The following is a 19,017-nucleotide window of genomic DNA, read 5'->3' on the forward strand; positions in this document are numbered from 1 at the left end:
CTCAGAGCTAAGGAGAAAATCACAATCAATGGTGTGCCAATGACATATCACACACAATTGGAGGCCGAATGGCATGGCATCAAAGCAAATTGAGTCATCACAGAGCACTTGACAGGACATGCATGCTGAACCCAGACAATCCTCTGGCACAATATGCTGCAAATGGCCTTTCAGTGGCAACAAGACAACATCATCTGTTAGCTTGAATTAATACTGTTAATTTGAATTTGATTCATTTTATAGTTTTGTTTACATTTTTGGAAAAATTACTTTGGTTTCCAAGAGGTATAAAAGCCATAGATATGAGGAGTTTCTACCTAGCTTTATGCTTGAAATATTTAAAGATAATTTAAATGAACATTAGAAGAAGTATTCTATGAAAATATTTTTCCTTTCACAGGGATCCATACTACAAACAAGTTAAAAAAACATTTGTCTAAAGCATAAAACATACACCTCTTACCATACTGTGTAAAAAAGCTCAAACGTCCTTGTCTTCAAAATGAGTCCATGTTTCATAGCCTGCCCTGGCCCCTGCCTGTCTCTTTCCCAAAGTCCTTCTCCCACCTCACAATTTAAACTCCACATGTTGGACCTACTGGTCCCCAAATCCACCAGATCAACTGCAGAGCTTTCCACGTTGTACTGCATTTAGATGATGATCTTGATGATGATGATAAAAATAATAACAAACATTTACTGAGTGCTCACTGTGTTCTAGGTACTGTTATAAGCACTTTACCTACAATGACACATTTAAGCCTCAAAAAAGAGAAAATTTCTATGAGATGCCATATTCATCCTTGTTTACAGAGGGAGAATGTGAGATACAGAGAGGTTAAGACATTTCCTCAAAATCACAGAGGTTTTTTTTAATCTCTGCTATTAAACTATGAGCTTCTCTACAGAAGTAGCATCTTATTCATTTCTCTGTCCACGCCTCCTCCATCGTAGTATCTGGCACATGATAGGCACTCATTATACTTAATTAGGTAATACTTTTTTTTAGTAAAAAGCAATAGCACTTTTAACGCTCCTTTAAAAAGGCTCTGTGTAGTGGTGGGAGTCAGTCACTTCTAGCCCCATTTAGCCCCCCACTTCCCACCCTATGCCAGGAAAGTGGAGGAGGGTGACCCAGAATTGAGTGAGTTAAGTCACTGTCCCCTGGCTGAATAGAGGTTGCAAGCGGAAGTTATCTGCAGATGAAGATAATTATAAAATGCACAACCTTCTAGACAAGAGTTCTGCAATGTTCATTCTCATCCCAATGTGAGCTTCTCTCTGCTCCTAAGTAGTGCATTTAAAGATGAGGAGCCTGAGACTCAGAGCCATGAGGAGACTTAGTCTAAGGTCACACAGTTGGCTAGTGATAGACCCAAAACCAAAAACCAAGACCCTCACTGTTCAATCCAAAGTTTTCAGTTGATAAACGTATGTGATCTCAATGCCTCAGTATCCTACATCATCTCCCATGGCAGCTTTAATAATGTGCCTTCATCCATTCAATTTTGTGGTGGAGTGCGAGACATACTGAGACCAAATGAGGATTTATCGCGTGGATCTTATTGCTTAAGGATCAGGACAGAAGAATGGGAAAAATTAAAGCAAATCGAAGGGAATCTTAAAACTGTAACAGGAAATGTATGGCGTCATCAGAAATAATGATGATGACAGTGATAATGGTTTGGATGATGGCCTTGATGACAGAAAAGAAGAATAAAGAGGAGGAGAAGGAAGAGAAAGCTAACATTTATGGAGGCTTATCATGATTCAGAGATTTAGTTTGATTCTTTCTGCAGGCATCAAGTTTTCAAACTTAAGCTATCAACCCTGTTATCTGTGTAGAATTTTTCTTATGACTCCCTACTCTCTGCTTTGCCCCACTTCTGGATCTTGCCCTGTGCCCTTGAATGAGGACTTATATTTTCCTAGCATTATTTCCAAGTCTTTCATAGAGAAATAGAAAGCATCTATATGGCACCTACTATGTAACAGGTACTTTTTCCCCATCATTTAATTAAGTCCCAGTGGCAGCTACGGAGTGGCATCCCTCCTAGAAAGGCTTCTGTGCCACCTAGGAGTTTTGGCACCCTTGATAAAGGCATGCAGTGACTGATGTACGGCCCTGGGAAGAGAAGCTGAGGAGAAAGAGCAGAGAAGAGGAAAACTCCAAAAATTCACCCAAACAATAGTTTTTGGTCAAAATCATCTTTTTCCCCCCCAAAAATGTATTTTTTTGTTTTCCATTTTGCCCAAATAATATGATGACTAACTGAAATGACCAAGTCCATACGCCACAGTTCTTTCATTTGCACTGTAAGTTTATCAGCTCTATTTTCTCTGAGTTATGAAGTCACTAATAAAGCAGGAATTGAGTTTATGGAAGGAAAAAAAAAATAGGCCCAGGCTACCAGGTACCAGGGCTCCAATGCGAACTCTCAACCCAACTCCTGGTCCTTTTGTGTCCTTTGTTTTTAGCTCTTTGAGGGCAGGAATTGTTGTACTCAAAGCATTTGATTATTAAACTGTTATAATAATTAACTGGTTAATTAGTTAATTCATTAATGCCTGACTTGTGGAGTGGAAAGAGCATTATCTTGGAGTCCCATAACAGGTTTGAGCCCTGTAGCAATGAACAAATCATTTAGCTTCTCTACACTCTAGTTTCCTTGTCTATAAAAGTAGGGGGTTATGGGATGCTGTGAGTAACATTTGACTGCTCATTCTATAAAATCTGCAGGGTTGAAGTTTGGATTATGATTTCAGAGTTGCCTCTGAACCTACTCCCAAAACATGTTCTTGAAACACAAAGTAACTCAAAATAGGTTTCCACTGTGATTGAGATTCTGACTCACAGAATAGGGAATTTCGTTTTTCTCTTGTGGAAAATGAGGGGACAACCTATGGAGATCAAATACGGTGGAACTGAACAGAGAAAAGAAAGTAACTGGCATCTGGCTTCTGTAAACTTGGACAGGTCCCTTCACTCCCGGACCTCAGGATCTCCAGCTACACATCGAGCTGGCAGGTCTGAGGCCCATTTCACTGAGCCCAAAAATCTAATATTCTCTGTTTGGTGAACTGCAGCAAAGGGTAGAAATTCAATCCAGCCATGTGTTCCATAGAGGAATGATTTGTGCTGGCTTGGGGACCAGAAGGCCTGTAAATCAGAAGTGAAAGACATGAGAATGAATAACGAAGCTCATTGAACATTTCCTCTTGGAGGGCGTCTTTTTCTGGGGTGTGTGGCACTGATCGTCATTCTTACCTTTTTCATAGACTTTGATTTCTAGAGTTCATGATATTATGTATAGTTATGCTTAATTTATTTTCAGTTCTTTCAGTGCATGGGCTGTATGTTCTTCCTCTTCCTGTCTCTCCACACCTTACATAAAATAGACATGAATTGTCCTTCTGTTGGACAAATTTACTCACTCGTTTATAGCAGCAGTGGTGTGGTCCAGGGTGGAGTGAAGGAAAGAACATCAGGGTCAGAAGGCCTGGGTCTTACACTGTGGCTTCCTAACTATGTGAGCCTGGAAAACCACAGCAGCCTCTCAGCCTCACAATGCTGGGCCTGTGTGGCCTACCTCCCTGGTGTCTGTGGTAACTAACCAAACTCACCCAGGTGAAGCGATGAGATACAATCCAAGGAAAGAGTGTAAAGACTGAACGCACACCATCACGTACAACCACACCAAAAAGCTGAGACATAGGAACAAAGGCTGGAAGAACATAAGCAAAAAGTTGAACAGTGATTCTGTTAGGGTCTTGGGATTACAGGTGTGATTTTTTTGCATTTCTCTATTTTCCAAATGTTCTAAATCATGATTCTCTTACTTTAAATGGAAGCCTTTTAGAAATGTGATGTCTTATTATTATTGGCCAAGTCTTATTGATTTCCTTGGAAAATCCTCCTTTCCTTTCTGCTCCCAAGGCCAACGCCCCAGTCCAAGCCCTCCACACCCTACCCTGGTCTCCCTGTCCAGCCTGCACTCGAGCCAACACTGGCCTCCCTCACCACCACTTCCATCGTGCTCAAAAATCTTTGCCGGCTCTCTTTCTTTTTCTCTCTCAAGTCAGAACTAACTCGTGTGCCTGACCTTCAGTCCCATGATGGAGTAACCTCACATTCTTTCCAGTCACTCCCGAAGCATCTTCAGCTCCAGTCTTAGCTGACTGACTGAGTTAGCCAGTCTTCAACACTAGTCTAGGGTCCACGGCAGAGAGGAGGCCACAGCTGACCGGCAAACGTGTACTTTGGTTCATAGGATAGTCTTACAACGTTTGAGCCAATCTTTAAAAACTGAGATATCACATAAAAATACAAATTTCAACTTTTTTCTTTAAAAATAGGAAGATCTGGCAACAGAGATCCTTCATTCCCTCAAGACTACAACCCGGAAAGAGTTGACAGGAGCTGAGTAGCAGCTGCCCCCTTAGATAGGGCCTGCAGTCCCACCCCTGGCAGCGGGGCCTCTGCTGGTCCACAGGCACCTTTGGGAAAAACAGAGAAAGGCACTTCTTCCTCTGGGCAGAGGCAGCCCCACCAAGAGTGCATAGCTTGGCAAGATCAGCAAAGGCTGGATGGATTTCATTCTCTACTCTCCAAGTGGGCTGGGCTCTCTCATCAAGGGCCCAGCCAGCGTGACCATAGTCACTAGCTCTGCCCCCACAACAAATGCAGTTAAGTGCCTGGCCTCTGTAGTCTCACTTATCTAAAACGTCCAGGAGAATGGCTTGCCGGGATCCAACTCTGTTTATCTGTGGTACTCTCAGCTCTGCCCTCTGCTTTGTCTCCACACTGCCTTGCCTCCGTCACAAGATGGCTGCCAGAGCTAAGAGTGCCACCTGCCTCTTCATTTACCTGCAGCTGGAGAGAATGCCTTCCCACAACCCTCAAACAAGAGACCTGAACTCCACTTTGATTGAATGGCTCCTGAGTCCATCCATTTTGGTGAGGACAATGCCAGGCACTAATTGGCTCAGGTTTAGGTCATCTGAACAATGCACCAAGGCAAGGCAGATGGTGATTTAGACCAATATTTCTCAATAAAAGTATTGTTAACATTTTGGCCAGGACAGTTCTTGGCTGTGCCCTAATGGCACATCTCATTCAGTGCATTTAGCATATCTGGCACCACTCATCATGCACCAGCACTGCACTCCAGTTGTTGAGATTACCAAAAATGCCCACACACTGGTTATACCCAGACACTCCTGTCTCTGAAGGTTTGAGCAAACTGAATGTGCTGTAACACAACGAGGAGGGGTGTTTCCTTAAAAACAAAGTCTGGTGCTTATAGCAAGATGGAAGATGGGAATCAATTCTGGAAGAGCAATCCATAAATATTCACTCCACTTTCTTCTAGGTGGGAAAGAAGACAAAAGGAAGAAAAACTATGGATGCTATATTTCTAACTTGTGATCCCCCTTCAGGTGTGCTCCTGGTTACTATGGAAACCCCTTGCTGATTGGAAGCACCTGTAAGAAATGTGACTGCAATGGAAATTCAGATCCCAACCTGATCTTTGAAGATTGTGATGAGGTTACTGGCCAGTGTAGGAATTGCTTACGCAACACCACAGGATTTAAGTGTGAACGCTGTGCCCCTGGTTACTATGGGGATGCCAGAATAGCCAAGAACTGTGCAGGTACAGTACTGTGAATTCTAAGTCAGCTACCTGGCCAGCTTGTCTGTGATAGTAGCAAGTCTTCTTCCAATACTGAATTTGGATGAATTTGTCTTGGGGAAATATTGCAAGTGCACCCTTGTCACTTTTCCAGGGCAATGTACATTCTCAGGACTGTACATCTCAAACTTCCTGGGGGTAGATATTTTAATCAAGGCCACTAACATGACTTAGCTCAGGGGGAGAATGAACCATGAGACACTAACATAAATTAACTTTATCTTATCATCTTATATCCTTCCAATTTTGATCAAAGAAATAAATCAGACTTCCATGGATTACCTATCATTGACCAGAGGACTGAATGAAAGTTTGCATGGTTCAAATCAGTTTTCTTCTTCTGGAAGCTAAGTCCCTTTTTTCAGTTATGTTTGGTAAAATTGACATTTCAGTGAAATAGATTAGCAAGCCAAGGGTGCAGTTTAATCATCTCCCAATTTCCTCAAATTATCAGAGTAAATATTTCAAGGATGGTATAAGAAATCTTCCAGGTTAGACTTCAGTTAGACTGAAATGTACACATTTTATTAATGATTTCTCCAATCCGTTTTCCACATAGAGTGCAGCTCTTCAGAAGTAAAGTTAAATTGCCTTCCTCTAGGACTGAAGGAAGACTGAGCCTGAATATGTCCTCTCTTTTGTGACTTTGAGGGAAAGAAGGGTGAAGGAGAGGTATTATGCTCTTGTGGCATGCTTCTATTGGAAATCCTCTCGCTGAAACAGATTCCCCCCGGAAAAGATTTTAAGAAGTGGAGTTTAAAATTGAGAAGGAAACACAAACGATCTGCAGAAGTCACAGTAAAAGTAAACATGTCTGTAAGAAAGCAGTGCGCACAGAGGAGCTCTGCGTCGAGTCAGACTAAGGAGAGGGAAAGCAGGCATCGGAAAGAGTGTTGGCAAAATCAAAGCCTTAAATGTTGACATCCTAATTCTCAAAACATTTACTGAACTTACGTTTAAACTACGTAATTGCAGATCACTCTTAGAAAAGAAGATAATGTTAGAAGCCATAAAGCATGATCTCGCTGAATTGTTTAATAAATCTGCATTTTGTGGAACCTTAAACAGCTGAAATGTAATAAACGTATGTCCCCCTTGAAGCTAACGTTTTATGATTATTCTTTAAAGACAGTTAAGAGGTGGGGAAAATTCCCAATTACGTTCCAGCTTATTGCTAGCATAGATAGGTTAGGAATTCCTTTTTTCAGTATTCCAAATTAATTTCCACTCCAAACTCGGTGGACAATGAACAGTCTGATGAGACTGGGTTTTGTTTCTGTTTTTTTCCAAAAGGCATTCTTGAAAATCATCAGTAGATTAACAATGGGCTCTCAGATCTTCTAAATTCATGTAAATATGCTCCTAATTCTTTCCACAACATTATTCCTAGCCATCCCACTGATAGCTACAATTTGGAGGTTGGAGTCAGCCTTGCCAAAGGTCAAGCACTGTGGGAGCCAAGAATCTTGGCTTAGACCTCCTCAGCTCCCTTCACTGGGCTGCTCCTCCCTCACACCTGGCAATGATCAAGCCCAGAGTTGGATTAAACTGGAGAATCAGTCTGCGATGAAAGGATGGTTTTCAGATTCCAGTTGAATAATGGGCTCTGTGATCCTCTTGTACGTTGTGAAATTTACCAGGATCTTTTTGGACTGAAGCAGTCACACAGTCATGTCAGAATCCCAAAAAGTTGGGAGAGGATCCCAGAAAAGTTAGATTCACTCTTGTCCCAGGGTCACCTTTAAAAATCTCACTTGGGCGGGACTAAATTGGGTGACGGGCACAATCTCTATGTCGTAGATTCCATGGTCTTAAAGAAGAATAGAATTAATCCCCCTTGAAGAATTATATACTGATAGCCAGTATTTCTAGAAACCACAAAAATATTGCCATATTTTCAGCATTAAGTGAATCCCTAATCTCTTGTTTTTGTTTCCCACAGTGTGCAGTTGCGGGGGAGGTCCATGTGACAGTGTAACCGGAGAATGCTTGGAAGGTTTTGAAGCCCCTACAGGCACGGACTGCCCAACCATAAGTAAAAATAACAGTACATGATTGACTAACCCCACTTTCTCTAATGTGCTGCAGGTGTAGGATTAAGCAGAGCTATGCAATACCCTCTCTCTAGAAACTGCCCGAGTCCCACCCCTGGCTTTAACCCTGTCTGTGCCTCAACCAAATGGACTCTAAACAAAAGATATCCGGTGGTCTATTTGATTCCAACTGGCAAATAGCTTATTTACATTTAAATATCTCTATTTTAAAAAACTCATTTTATCAAGTCTTTTAGTTCAGCATCTTACCTAGCAGGTAAGGGCAAAGTCAGAAACACAGTTCCCAATGACTGAGCTCATTTTAGCTCCTTTTTCTATATTATTTCTTCAGGTCCTCAGATAATATGATATACAGACAATACTTTACAACACTGAGGAAACTGAGATACCAAGAGATTTAAGTGGCTTTTCCCAAGACACTCCAAATTTGCAGTGGTACCAGGAACAAAATATTTAGGCTTTATGAAATGGAGCTGCCGTCTTTCTTCACCAGATTTCTCTGTCACTCCTGTCAATCAAATCATGAGCAGTCCTGATGGTGCAAGAACCTGCTGAAATATTTCAGAGCAAATGTCCAGAGGTAGTCTTAATGACTTCTCGAACACCCTTCAAGCCCTTAGTCTAGTAAAGTCCATGATTGATTCATAGAAGAATTGAAGGAAAGCTTTGCCGTAGAAAGCCTTCTATCAAGAAAGTAATAATATTTGCCTTTAAGTAGAGTGGTTTAAAGACTATTTTAACATTAAATATCCTCTCCTCTAAACAAAAGTATCTTGGCTTCTCGGTCCCTCTGGGCACAAGAGATTAATGTTCCCAATTAATGACACCTTAGAAGATGGCATAGGATTTGAAACACAAGCAGGGCAAAGTTTAGGCACCGATAGAATAGGCGGTCCCCTAAGCAAGGTCACTTTAAGGACATCAAGACGCCTGCCTGGCCCTACGCATCTCCCCTACAAGCATGATGTGCTGGGTGGGGAGTCGTTCCTTTAAGAGAGCATATAGGTAAGACCATGTTAAACTTCAAGTAACAAATTAACATATTAACAACGATTAACACTTTAGTCTCCATTTATCGGTTCTCTAGAAGACAGCACAGTCTGAGGGAAAGAGATTGGGAACAGGTTTCAAAGGGTGCCCTTGTGAGTGTGCCACAGGAGTGATGACAGTGGTCAAGAAATTCAGATGTGAAATACAGGGAGCAACGAGAAGCCTGGAACTGCCTCAGCACGTGCCAGGTTCTTCAGATATCAGGGAGTGGTCTTCACCAACGGCCGTGTGCTGCACACCTCCTTCTGCTGCCCTGTTCATCCAGGCAGGAGGTGGGGCCACAGGGAGCCTTCCCTGGTGTGAAGTGAAGGCACAGCGCTAGAACCTGATAGCAGCTGAGAAAACTAAGAGAAAAGGAGGGGTGTCCAGCAGATAGCCATCCTTACCAGCTGGCACGAAGCAAAAGCCCAAAGCCTAACACAAAGAGCCTTCCCAGAGGGCTGTCCCACCACTAAAGGAAGTGGAGAGGTCTTCTCCTTACCACCACGCCCCCACCCCCACCCCCGGCCCCTGTCTCTCCAATGGCCTGCCCTTTCATGCTTCCTTTCTTTCTCAATTCGTGCCCCATGTCCGTGTGAACCTACTTTCCCTGTTGTATGTGTTGCTTGTTTTTGTTGTGTTTCAAGCAGGGATAGTGCCTGATGTACAGTTTGGCTCTTCTTGGGCTCTACTCTGCCTTGAGTGTAAGGACTAGTTCTGTGGCCCAGAGCAGCTCCTCAGGAAACAAAAATAAAAATAGTGTTAACCAAGGAAGTACACATAATGATCTTAAAGCGGCATGCTTCCCCGCCAACTTTTGACTTTGAAGAAATGACCTGCCCCTTTTTCCTCCAGGCTGTGATAAGTGCATCTGGGATCTGACCGATGACCTTCGGTTAGCGGCTCTCTCCATTGAAGAAAGCAAATCGGGTCTATTAAGCGTGTCATCTGGTGCTGCGGCTCATAGGCACGTGAACGAAATCAACTCCACCATCTACCTCCTCAAAGTATGCAGGAATGTTGTACCTTCAGCTCTGTTTTCATTCTGGTTTCATGGGGTCACTTCTAGAACTCCTATCCCTTTTGACATCTGAGTCCCATGGCTGTGTTACAGATTGTTAGACCTAGGAAATTATGAAAAGTTGTTTGTAACCATGAGCTTCAGCCTAAACCAAGAGCTGCCATCTATAAAAGAGGTTAATATGGAAAGTGAAATGACTGAAAACTAGTATCCATGTACAAAACTACTGAGGGAAGAGAAACACTATCACTTCCTTTGTGAAGCTGTACGTTGGTTATTCAAGTCGTTACTACAAACTTACCATTACCTTTGCCTCAATTTGCAATGTTTTGAGAAGTTTCTCTAGAAACTTCTCTTTCTCTCTCTTGCTCTCTCTCTTCTTCCCTCCCTCTCTTTCCCGTCCATACATTTCCTTCCCACTGCCACCCATTCTCTTTCATTTTCCCACACTCACACACACAAACATACTCACATGCTCTATTTCTTCTCATAGGTCTAGTGGTTAATATCTAATAAACAAGTTAAAGGCAGAAAAGAGTCAAAAACGGTAGACCAAAACAGTGCTCATATAGCTGAGCTTTAACAGGTGGTTTTTTCCCTCTAAATCATGGCCTTCTACCACAACCTACAGATATTTTTTAAAATAATAATAATTAGCTGAAAAGACGATAGAATTAATACCAGCATACTTTTTTATTTTGTTAGCCAATTGAGCATAATGGTTAAGAGCACGAATGTTGAAACCAGATTGCTTGCATTGCAATCCCAGCTCTGACATGTACTAGCTGTGTGACCTTGAATAAGTTATTTAACCTCTTTATTCTTCCATTTCCCTATCTGGAATTGAGGATAATCGTTGCATCCATCTCACGGGTTGTTGAGAGGACTCAGTGAGTTGATAAATGCAGAGCAGTTAGAACAGTACCTAGCATAGAAAGTGCTCATTGCTCTACTTTTGGGAGGTGCAAATGATAGCCACAGCAATTGGCCAAATACGCAAAATGGAAGACAAAACAAAAATCACAAAATTGTAGAGGTGGGTGGAATCTTAGCGAGCATTCTATTCCAAACTTGGCAATCATTCACGTCCAAACTCACCTGTTTCGATGGAGGAGGGCACTAATTCTCAGAGGAGTCACCCGGACTCAGGCCTCTTGACACCACTCGAATCCTCTTTCCCTAAGAGCCCAACTTCAGGATGGGTGTAATTGTAGCTGACAGGAAGTCAGTGCCAAGATGAAGGGCTTACTCCAGAGTAATCGGAGCAAAGCTACATTTGGCCCAAACACATCAAAAATGGAAAAGAAAGTGCAAATGGTCTGAAATAAAGAGAATTGCTCTCCTGACACCAAAAAGGGAGGAAAATGAACTTCTAAACTCCATTTACATTGATCCAGGTGGATTGTTCATTTCTTTCAAGGCCTGCCAAAGTTGAAATTTTAAAGCTTAGACACCCAGGGCCTCCACCAGTCTATGTTGCGCCTTTGTGCGAATTAGAAAACGGTACCCTTTCCTGACAGCCAGCACAGCCCAGGCCAGTAGAGCTCACAGAATTTCAGCCCCTCAGCCTCTTAGAAACCTCATACAGACCCCAACCTGCAGACCCCACGATTTGGGGAACAGAGGCTCACACTCTACTCAGAGTCCTCTTACACTGAATGACTTTTATGTATATTTTTAAAAACCTGGTGTGCACATCTACTGATTATTTGCAAAACATATTTTTCCACAGACAAAATTGTCAGAAAGAGAAAACCAGTACGTCCTAAGAAAGATACAAATCAACAATGCTGAGAACACAATGAAAAGCCTTCTGTCTGACGTGGAGGAATTAGCTGGAAGGGTAGGTATTCAGTTTCTGGGACTGCCTTCAGAGAAAGGATTTAGCTGGTGTGAGCCCGGCTCGTCACAAATGACTGAGGCTTAACTCAGCCCAGAAAAAACGTGGTGACCCACATGCCTTACAATAAATCAAGACAAGTCCTGGGGAGAAAGTTAGCATACTTGCTCTCTACCATCTCTTCCCATTTTGATTGGTTTCCTTGAAAAACTGTGTTTACGGGAAACTTTCATTATATTTGCTGCTGGTTAATACGGTTGTTACATGTTTCAATTAGTGTAGTCGTTCGGCTGGTTGCCTTAGCATTTTATGGGTAAGAGCTATACAGCATCCAGAAATAGCTTTATTATTTAGAATATAAAATTTAAATGTTTGCTAAAGGATGCATTAAATAACAAAAGGAAAAAAAAGAGGAATTGTGCTGAGAAAGCAATTTTGCAGCTTGGCAGGGGAAAAGAAATCACTTTTGACCCTCACTTTACACCATATTCTAAAATAAATTTCAGACAGATTAGAAACTTGAGTTTAAATCTCAAATCCATAAGAAAACAGATCTAAATAATCACTAAACTTTGAAAGGAAATAATAATACACTTAAATACAGTATGAGAAATTACAAAGAAAGAGAAGATATTTGACTAGATAAAATTTCAAATACCCAGCAAAGGAACTAAATAAATGAAAAACTCGACTACACTAAGAAAAATATCGAGGGACATATGATTTGTAAAAGCCCTCACAAATTAACAAGAAAAACATTAAAACATGAGCAGAGTTAGTGTGAAAGACTATTAAATGCAGTTCCCAAGAGCCTAATGGAAAAATATCAATTCTCTGTACTAATAAAAAAAATACAACTAAGCCACAAGGCATCATATCGAACATATTAAAATGTTTAACACATATTTTTCCTAATTGTGTTCCACTAGTGCTGCCTAAAGTACTCTGAAATTTCTGCTTTCTTATGCTGGTATTTGACATTATAAAGTGCTGAAGTTCTTTTCAAAAACAATCCTCCTTTTCTACAAAATTAAAGCTTAAAATAACTCTGATAATCTCTTTCCATCTTGGACCCCTTAAATTTTTAAGGTATTACGCTTCTAAAAATGTGAGTTACTCTAATTGAATCCTTGGAAGAGTCAGCCACTTTGAAATGCAGATGAAAATTGTGTCCCTCATTTCCCTGCAATGGTGCATATTAGTCCAACCAGGAGCATTTGAAGAACAGTAAAGTCTCTTAAGTTTCAAAGGAAATTCCAAGAAAGAAATCTTTGTGAAAAACTCATTGTTATTTCATTTTGGTATCATGGTTGGAACTTGCCAAAAGTGTCTCCATTCTTCAGGAAATGTTTTCACCAAAATTAGTTCCTCCAACAGCTCAGACACGGGATTACTGATCCTTTTGTTGCACAATTGTCCCACTTCCAATATAAGTTAAATGCAGGCTTTCATAGGGAGGAAATAATGCAAGCTTAAAAGTGACCTCACAGTAGAAAAGGCTCCTGGGCTAAAAGAACAGACCGCCAAAGCAGGAGGTTGATGATAAAGCTACGGGATGATAAAGCTACGGGAACATGCACCCAGCTGTTTTCTTTGATTCTTATTGAAAATAACGTCCTCTGACTATGACAACAGTCTTGATGGTGCAGGAACCTGCTGAAACATTTCAAAACAAATGCCCAGAGCTGGTCTTAATGACTTCTCAAGCACCCTTGGTCTAGAAAAGTCCATGATCAGTTCTTAGAAGGATTTAAGAAAGATTTTGTTGTAGAAAGACTTCTATGGAGAAAATAACTGATATTTACATTTAAAAGAGTGAAGGATTTCACTGCAGGTTCCCACAGTGATAAAAAAGAGGTAATGTTGCCTCTTGAACTTGAAAATATCTCTGTTTGCAAATTACCACCTGACTTAATGGAGCTCATGTGACCCAAATAGCACAATTTACGTTAACCTAAAGTTACTGGTTTTGTCCCAATTTCCATATCCAAGTTGTCTTGCCCCCTTTTGGAATCCTACAGCCCTTTCTTACCCCCTACTTCTTGAAACCCCCTAAAGAATGCCCATGCATTTGTGTTCACAAATAGCTACTGCCCAAAAGGACCTCACTTTTGCCACTGCTGATCTTGTCTCTAATGAAAGTGCCAAAGACTAGTCAAGATTCCACTCTCCCGTGTTCCCAAAGCTGCCATGCTCAAAGTCAGAATGGTGATAGGCTACAAGCAAAAGTGGAGATGACGGCCCTCTCCTAATCTCAATGCTGTCCCTTGCCATCTGTTTCTTGAAGGTACACTGTGGAGCCTGGAGTGACAGAGCTCAGTCTCCGAGGGCTGGCTCAGGAAGGTGCTGCAACCTCCCCTCCACTTCTCCATCTCCTCCCTACCCTTCAACCACAGCAGAATCTCCCTGCACATCAACTCATGCAAAGAGATCTTTTTTTTTTCTGCTTTTTCTCCCCAAATTCCCCCAGTACATAGTTGTATATTTTAGTTGTGTGTCCTTCTAGTTGTGGCACGTGGGATGCCACCTCAACGTGGCCTGATGAGCGGTGCCATGTCCGTGCCCAGGATCCAAACCAGCGAAATCCAGGGCTGCCGTAGCGGAGCATGCGAACTTAACCACTAGGCCACGGGGCCGGCCCCGCAAAGAGATCTTTAGTACTGGAAGGAAAGTAGGTCACTTCCACACATCAAAAGCACCAGAACCTCATCTCTGACCCTGGTGAAAAAGTCAGGATAGAGGCCAGCCCGTGCATAGTAGTTAAGTTTGTGTGCTCCGCTTCCGCAGCCCAGGGTTTCATCAGTTGGGATCCTGGGAGCAGACCTAGCACCACTCATCAAGCCATGCTGAGGCAGCATCCCACATAGCAGAACTAGAAGGACCTACAACTAGAATATAGAACTGTGCATTTGGGGCTTTGGGGAGAAAGAAAAAAAAAAGGATTGGCAACAGATGTTAGCTCAGAGCCAGTCTTTAAAAAAATAAAAATAGAGGAAGATTGGCAAGGATGTTAGCTCAGGGAGAATTTTCCTCAAGCAAAAAGAGGAAGACTGGCAACAGATGCTAGCTCAGGGCAAATGTTCCTCAACAACAACAACAACAACAAAAATGTCACCATAAAACATAAGACTATGTTTCAATTCCAAAAGCATCACTTAACACCTAGTTTATAACAGTTATTGTGCTAGCCACTAGGGACACTGAAACAAATATGATAAGGCCCTCTCTCAGTAAGGAGAGGAGCTCATAGTCTAGTAAGGAAAACAGATATGAAAAAAAATGATTATAATGCACCATTCAATAATAGAGGCATGGTACAGCCCAAAGAGATAAGACAAAGGAAGAAACAACTCTTTCAGCAGGAGTACATAAGGGAAGGCTTCTCAGAGAAGATGAGCATTGACCTGTGTATTGAAGAATGACTAGGAGTTTGTCCAGTACTTCCAAGCAAGGAAAAAGTACCACAAGAGCAGAGAGATGTGAAACAACGTGGTGTGTTCTTGGGACTAGAACTTTGGCCTTAGCCTTGCAGAAGATTAATTGTAAGGCAATGAGCAGGGGAAAATTGCTGAAGTTCTCAGAGGCCAGATCACGAAGAACCTTGCCTCCCATGCTCAGGAACGTGTGGACTTGATCCCGTGGACTTTGGAAGACATTGAAGCATTTACCTAGAACAATGAGTTAATCAGATTTGAAATTTCAGAATCATTCCTCTCCAGTAGGGATGACAGAGTGGCGAGTGAAGACACTGAAGGCAAGGACACCGGTTAGGAGACTGCTGTAGTTGTCTAGGTAAGAGTAGTTGATTGCTACGTTGCTTTCCTTTGAAGAGAATTAGCAGTGAACAAGGATAAAGTGAAACTGTGGTCATGAGGAACAGGAAAAAAAGGCCAGAATGGCAAGTGGAATAAAAACAATTTCGAGACCAGCTGGATATGAGGAGTAGCAAGGAGCGAAGCTCTGGCTTGGAGAAATGAATGACTGAGACTGAAAATACAGAATGGATTATTCTAGACGTTTTAAGGGTGAGGTGTCTGTGGACACTCAGAGGGCATTTAGAGATCTGAGTCTGTAGCTCAGGGGAGAGACGAAGGCTGGGAAGGTATTTGGAAGTCATTAATGTTTAGGAGGTAGATAAAACCACAGAAGTGGGTATCACTGTTCGGATTCTGAATCGGCACACCAGTGTTCCTACCATTGTATTGTCCAGGACTACCCCTGTTTATGCTTGCCTCCCAGAGTGGTTATTAAAAGTTCCGCCTTTCACTCTCAAGAGCGTCCTTGTTTGAACAATAATGTGTATGATCACCCTAGGTATTGATTACCATCCTCACTTAATCTGCTTGGTTTTTATTAAAATTAGTATTCTAGATATGTTACTCTTTATGCACCAAAACTTTCTTACCACTTTTTATGTCAAATATATACAAGGGGAATTCACTGTTGAGGTGATAAATGATTAATCTATTTGTAATGTAAACCATCAACAGGTTTATGGTTTGTCAGGTTATCTCTATAATTTTACTTTTCTTAAAGTAAGGTGTACTTGTTTTACCATGTACCCATATCAATATTTTCCCTCCATAAGCAAAGTTACTGAAAAAAGTATAACATTCAAATAAGGCACCACTGCGTATTAAATCCAGTAATTTTGCAATTTAAAGTAATAGATCTTCCTTTTTGCCACTAATTGTCTTTTATTAACTATATATATAGTTTTATATATTATATTATATATTAACTATATATACAGTTATAAATATATATAAGCGCCCCCTGGTGTTTGTCGGAAAGAAGTTTTCTTAGAGATATGACATCCTCTAGCTGTCTTTCATTGCTTCAATTCAAAGTTTCCGTATCAAGAAATAAGTTAAAGAAATACAGTCATAACAACAGGCCTTTTCTCTTGAGGAGTGAAGCCAAAGTCAAAAATATGAATGTTATGCTTTGCAAATAAAACTCAATTTAAACTGGATGAAAATCAACTTGTTAAAAATTTTAACGTGTGCTAAATGTTTATGTCCATGTTTTTTTAAAGTGGGGCGTGGTGACGTCAAGAATAAGATTCATCTTATTTTCCACATTATCTAATTTCAAAATGACCACAAATTTTATGTCTCTGGAAAGCATTAGAACAGCATTCCATCCAAGAGGAAGACTGGAGTCAGAGGAGGAACCACAATGACTCAGAATGCAATGTCCATTCAGAGAGCTCCTTGTTTTGGGAACGGGCTGACGACCGCCTTACTGCTGCACAGGGACTTTGATATGAAAAGGATTTGGGACATGCCCAGTAGAAAGCCTCTGGGGCATGTGTTTGCTATGATACCATTTCTGCATTCTCTTCCTTGACTGAAGGACCACTTGCTTGGGTTATGCCTGGAAAGTGCAACAACATTCCAGGTAAAATGATGGTATAATCCCCTCGCTCGAACCATGGATGAAAAGACATGTCTGAAACAGCCACTTCCCTGTCCTGGGGGAACTATACAATAGATCTACCAGCCTCTGTGGGGCAGGTCACCTGCAGTCCATTCAGGTACGGCAGCACTTTGTCAAAGAGCTGAGCCAAAAAAACAAGAGAAGAGCCAAGTGGGCTTTTACCAAATGTCAGATGAAGCACTGCTCCTCCTCTTAAATACAACCCATGAGTCAGTCTTTCTCATGCCAAAAGGAAGTACGCATCCCCACGCTGTGCACAAAGGCCAATGTCCCAGCCTTGAATCATTTCTTAGGTCAGCTTCTGTCCTTGCACACACAGAGAAATACGCACGTACACATACGTACTCACACATCCTTTCTTCAGAAGCCACATTTGAGCTGGGATTTCATTTTAACAAATACTGTGTGGGAGCTCTGAAACAGAAGCTCCCAAGTTGGGAGAAGGGAGTCAGCGTCTCAGGAAGAGCTCCATTCACTCCAAGCCAAATCTGTTTGCACCATTATTTGTACCCAAGTGCCATCAGTGTGGATGGGAATTTGGAATGCAGCACTGAAAACAGCATTTAGCCCACCAAGTACAATCCTTTAAATCTCTGTGGTAATTCAGTTTTAGCGTTGGCTGGACCACCCAGGAGCCACTGCATGCATGGAGCATTTCAAGATCTGCCTACTTTCTCAACAGTTTTCCCTTTGAACCTTTAAGGTTTTCAGTCGGCACAATGTCAAACTGATCAGCAGGCGTGGGTAGTTTCCCAGTCTAGCATCTTGAGCTACAGTAAAAATTCAAAGAGCAGATTGCATATGAAAAGCAGTTGGTTTGAACGGAACTGTGACTGATAGCATAGGAATTGCATCTGATTTTATAGCATTCTGTAATTCTAAAGGTGGTCATCCCATCAGCCTTCATGCATGATTTCTGGGACCATTTTATATGTTATAGAACTTTCACATGCCAGGGAAATTTATGTTTATGGAATACATTATGCCCACCCACCGCCACACGCACATATATATACAACATTCCTTTCTCATAAATTTAATCTAGTGTTTATACGGATTATTTATAGGGAAGTCAAGCCTCAAGAAAGAGTGAACAGGCTCAGAAAGAAAGCATGGATACCATTAACCACGCAACTCAGCTTGTAGAGCAAGCCCACGATATGAGGGATAAAATCCAAGGTAAATACGTTCTCTTCTGGTGCAGCTTAATGTCAAGGAGTCATTCACATTGTTAACAACAATAAAAATAATGGCTACTTCTAGTGCTTACTATGTGCCAGGAACTCTTGTTAGAGTATTGTAGGTTTAAACGTATATGAAATCTTCAAGTTTGTTTTTCTGGGATTTCTGAGCACTCACCCCTACTTACTATCAGTTGATTTTCAAGAATAAATGTATAGAATCATCGCCTTTCCAGGTGTTTCACAGGAATGGAATGCCAGAATACCTTTACAGCAGAGGAAATTGAATGGTATGGCGTCTCTAAAATGCCAGAGTCGGGTAGGAGTCACCTTTTTTTTTGATTCTTTACAGTGAAAACACTGCCTTTAGAGTGACAGCAAACTGTGCACTAATCCAAATTGTCAAAGCCGTCTCTATGATGCTCTTTCCCAAAGACCAGCCGGGCAATGTGCTCTGGTCCCCAAACCAAAAGAAAAGCAATGAGGGGGCGTGTGGGATTTCTTTGCCCTAAAGCATTGTGGCAAATTTTACCTTCCCTCTGAGAGGATTACTTATTTGTGCTCTGTCTTCTGATAAGTGCAGGCTGCATTTTGAAGACTATCTGAATAGCCCACTGAAAGCCAGCCTTCAATTCACCAACAGAAAGCAGGCGATTTCATTTGTTCTAAGATAAAGAGAATTTCCTTGGGTCACAGTCTGCTAAGATACAGTATTTGTGTGTTTCCATACTTTTTATTCTCTTATATATTACGAGCT

At 41.5% G+C, this 19,017-nt stretch overlaps 1 protein-coding gene across 2 annotated transcripts in view; it reads left to right on the forward strand.

Moving 5' to 3' along the window:
• Positions 1-19,017, forward strand: part of LAMA4 (laminin subunit alpha 4) — a 135,019-nt gene that overhangs the window by 54,377 nt on the left and 61,625 nt on the right. The window contains exons 5-9 of one of the 2 annotated variants that reach the window (XM_046675768.1): positions 5,440-5,654; positions 7,636-7,728; positions 9,632-9,783; positions 11,530-11,640; positions 18,147-18,258. In XM_046675768.1, the coding sequence (XP_046531724.1) occupies positions 5,440-5,654; positions 7,636-7,728; positions 9,632-9,783; positions 11,530-11,640; positions 18,147-18,258 (683 nt within the window). The remainder of the gene's footprint in view (positions 1-5,439; positions 5,655-7,635; positions 7,729-9,631; positions 9,784-11,529; positions 11,641-18,146; positions 18,259-19,017) is intronic. The other variant, XM_046675769.1, reaches the window with a different exon arrangement.

Source organism: Equus quagga, chromosome 11, assembly GCF_021613505.1.
Source record: "Equus quagga isolate Etosha38 chromosome 11, UCLA_HA_Equagga_1.0, whole genome shotgun sequence".
Lineage (NCBI taxonomy): Eukaryota > Metazoa > Chordata > Mammalia > Perissodactyla > Equidae > Equus > Equus quagga.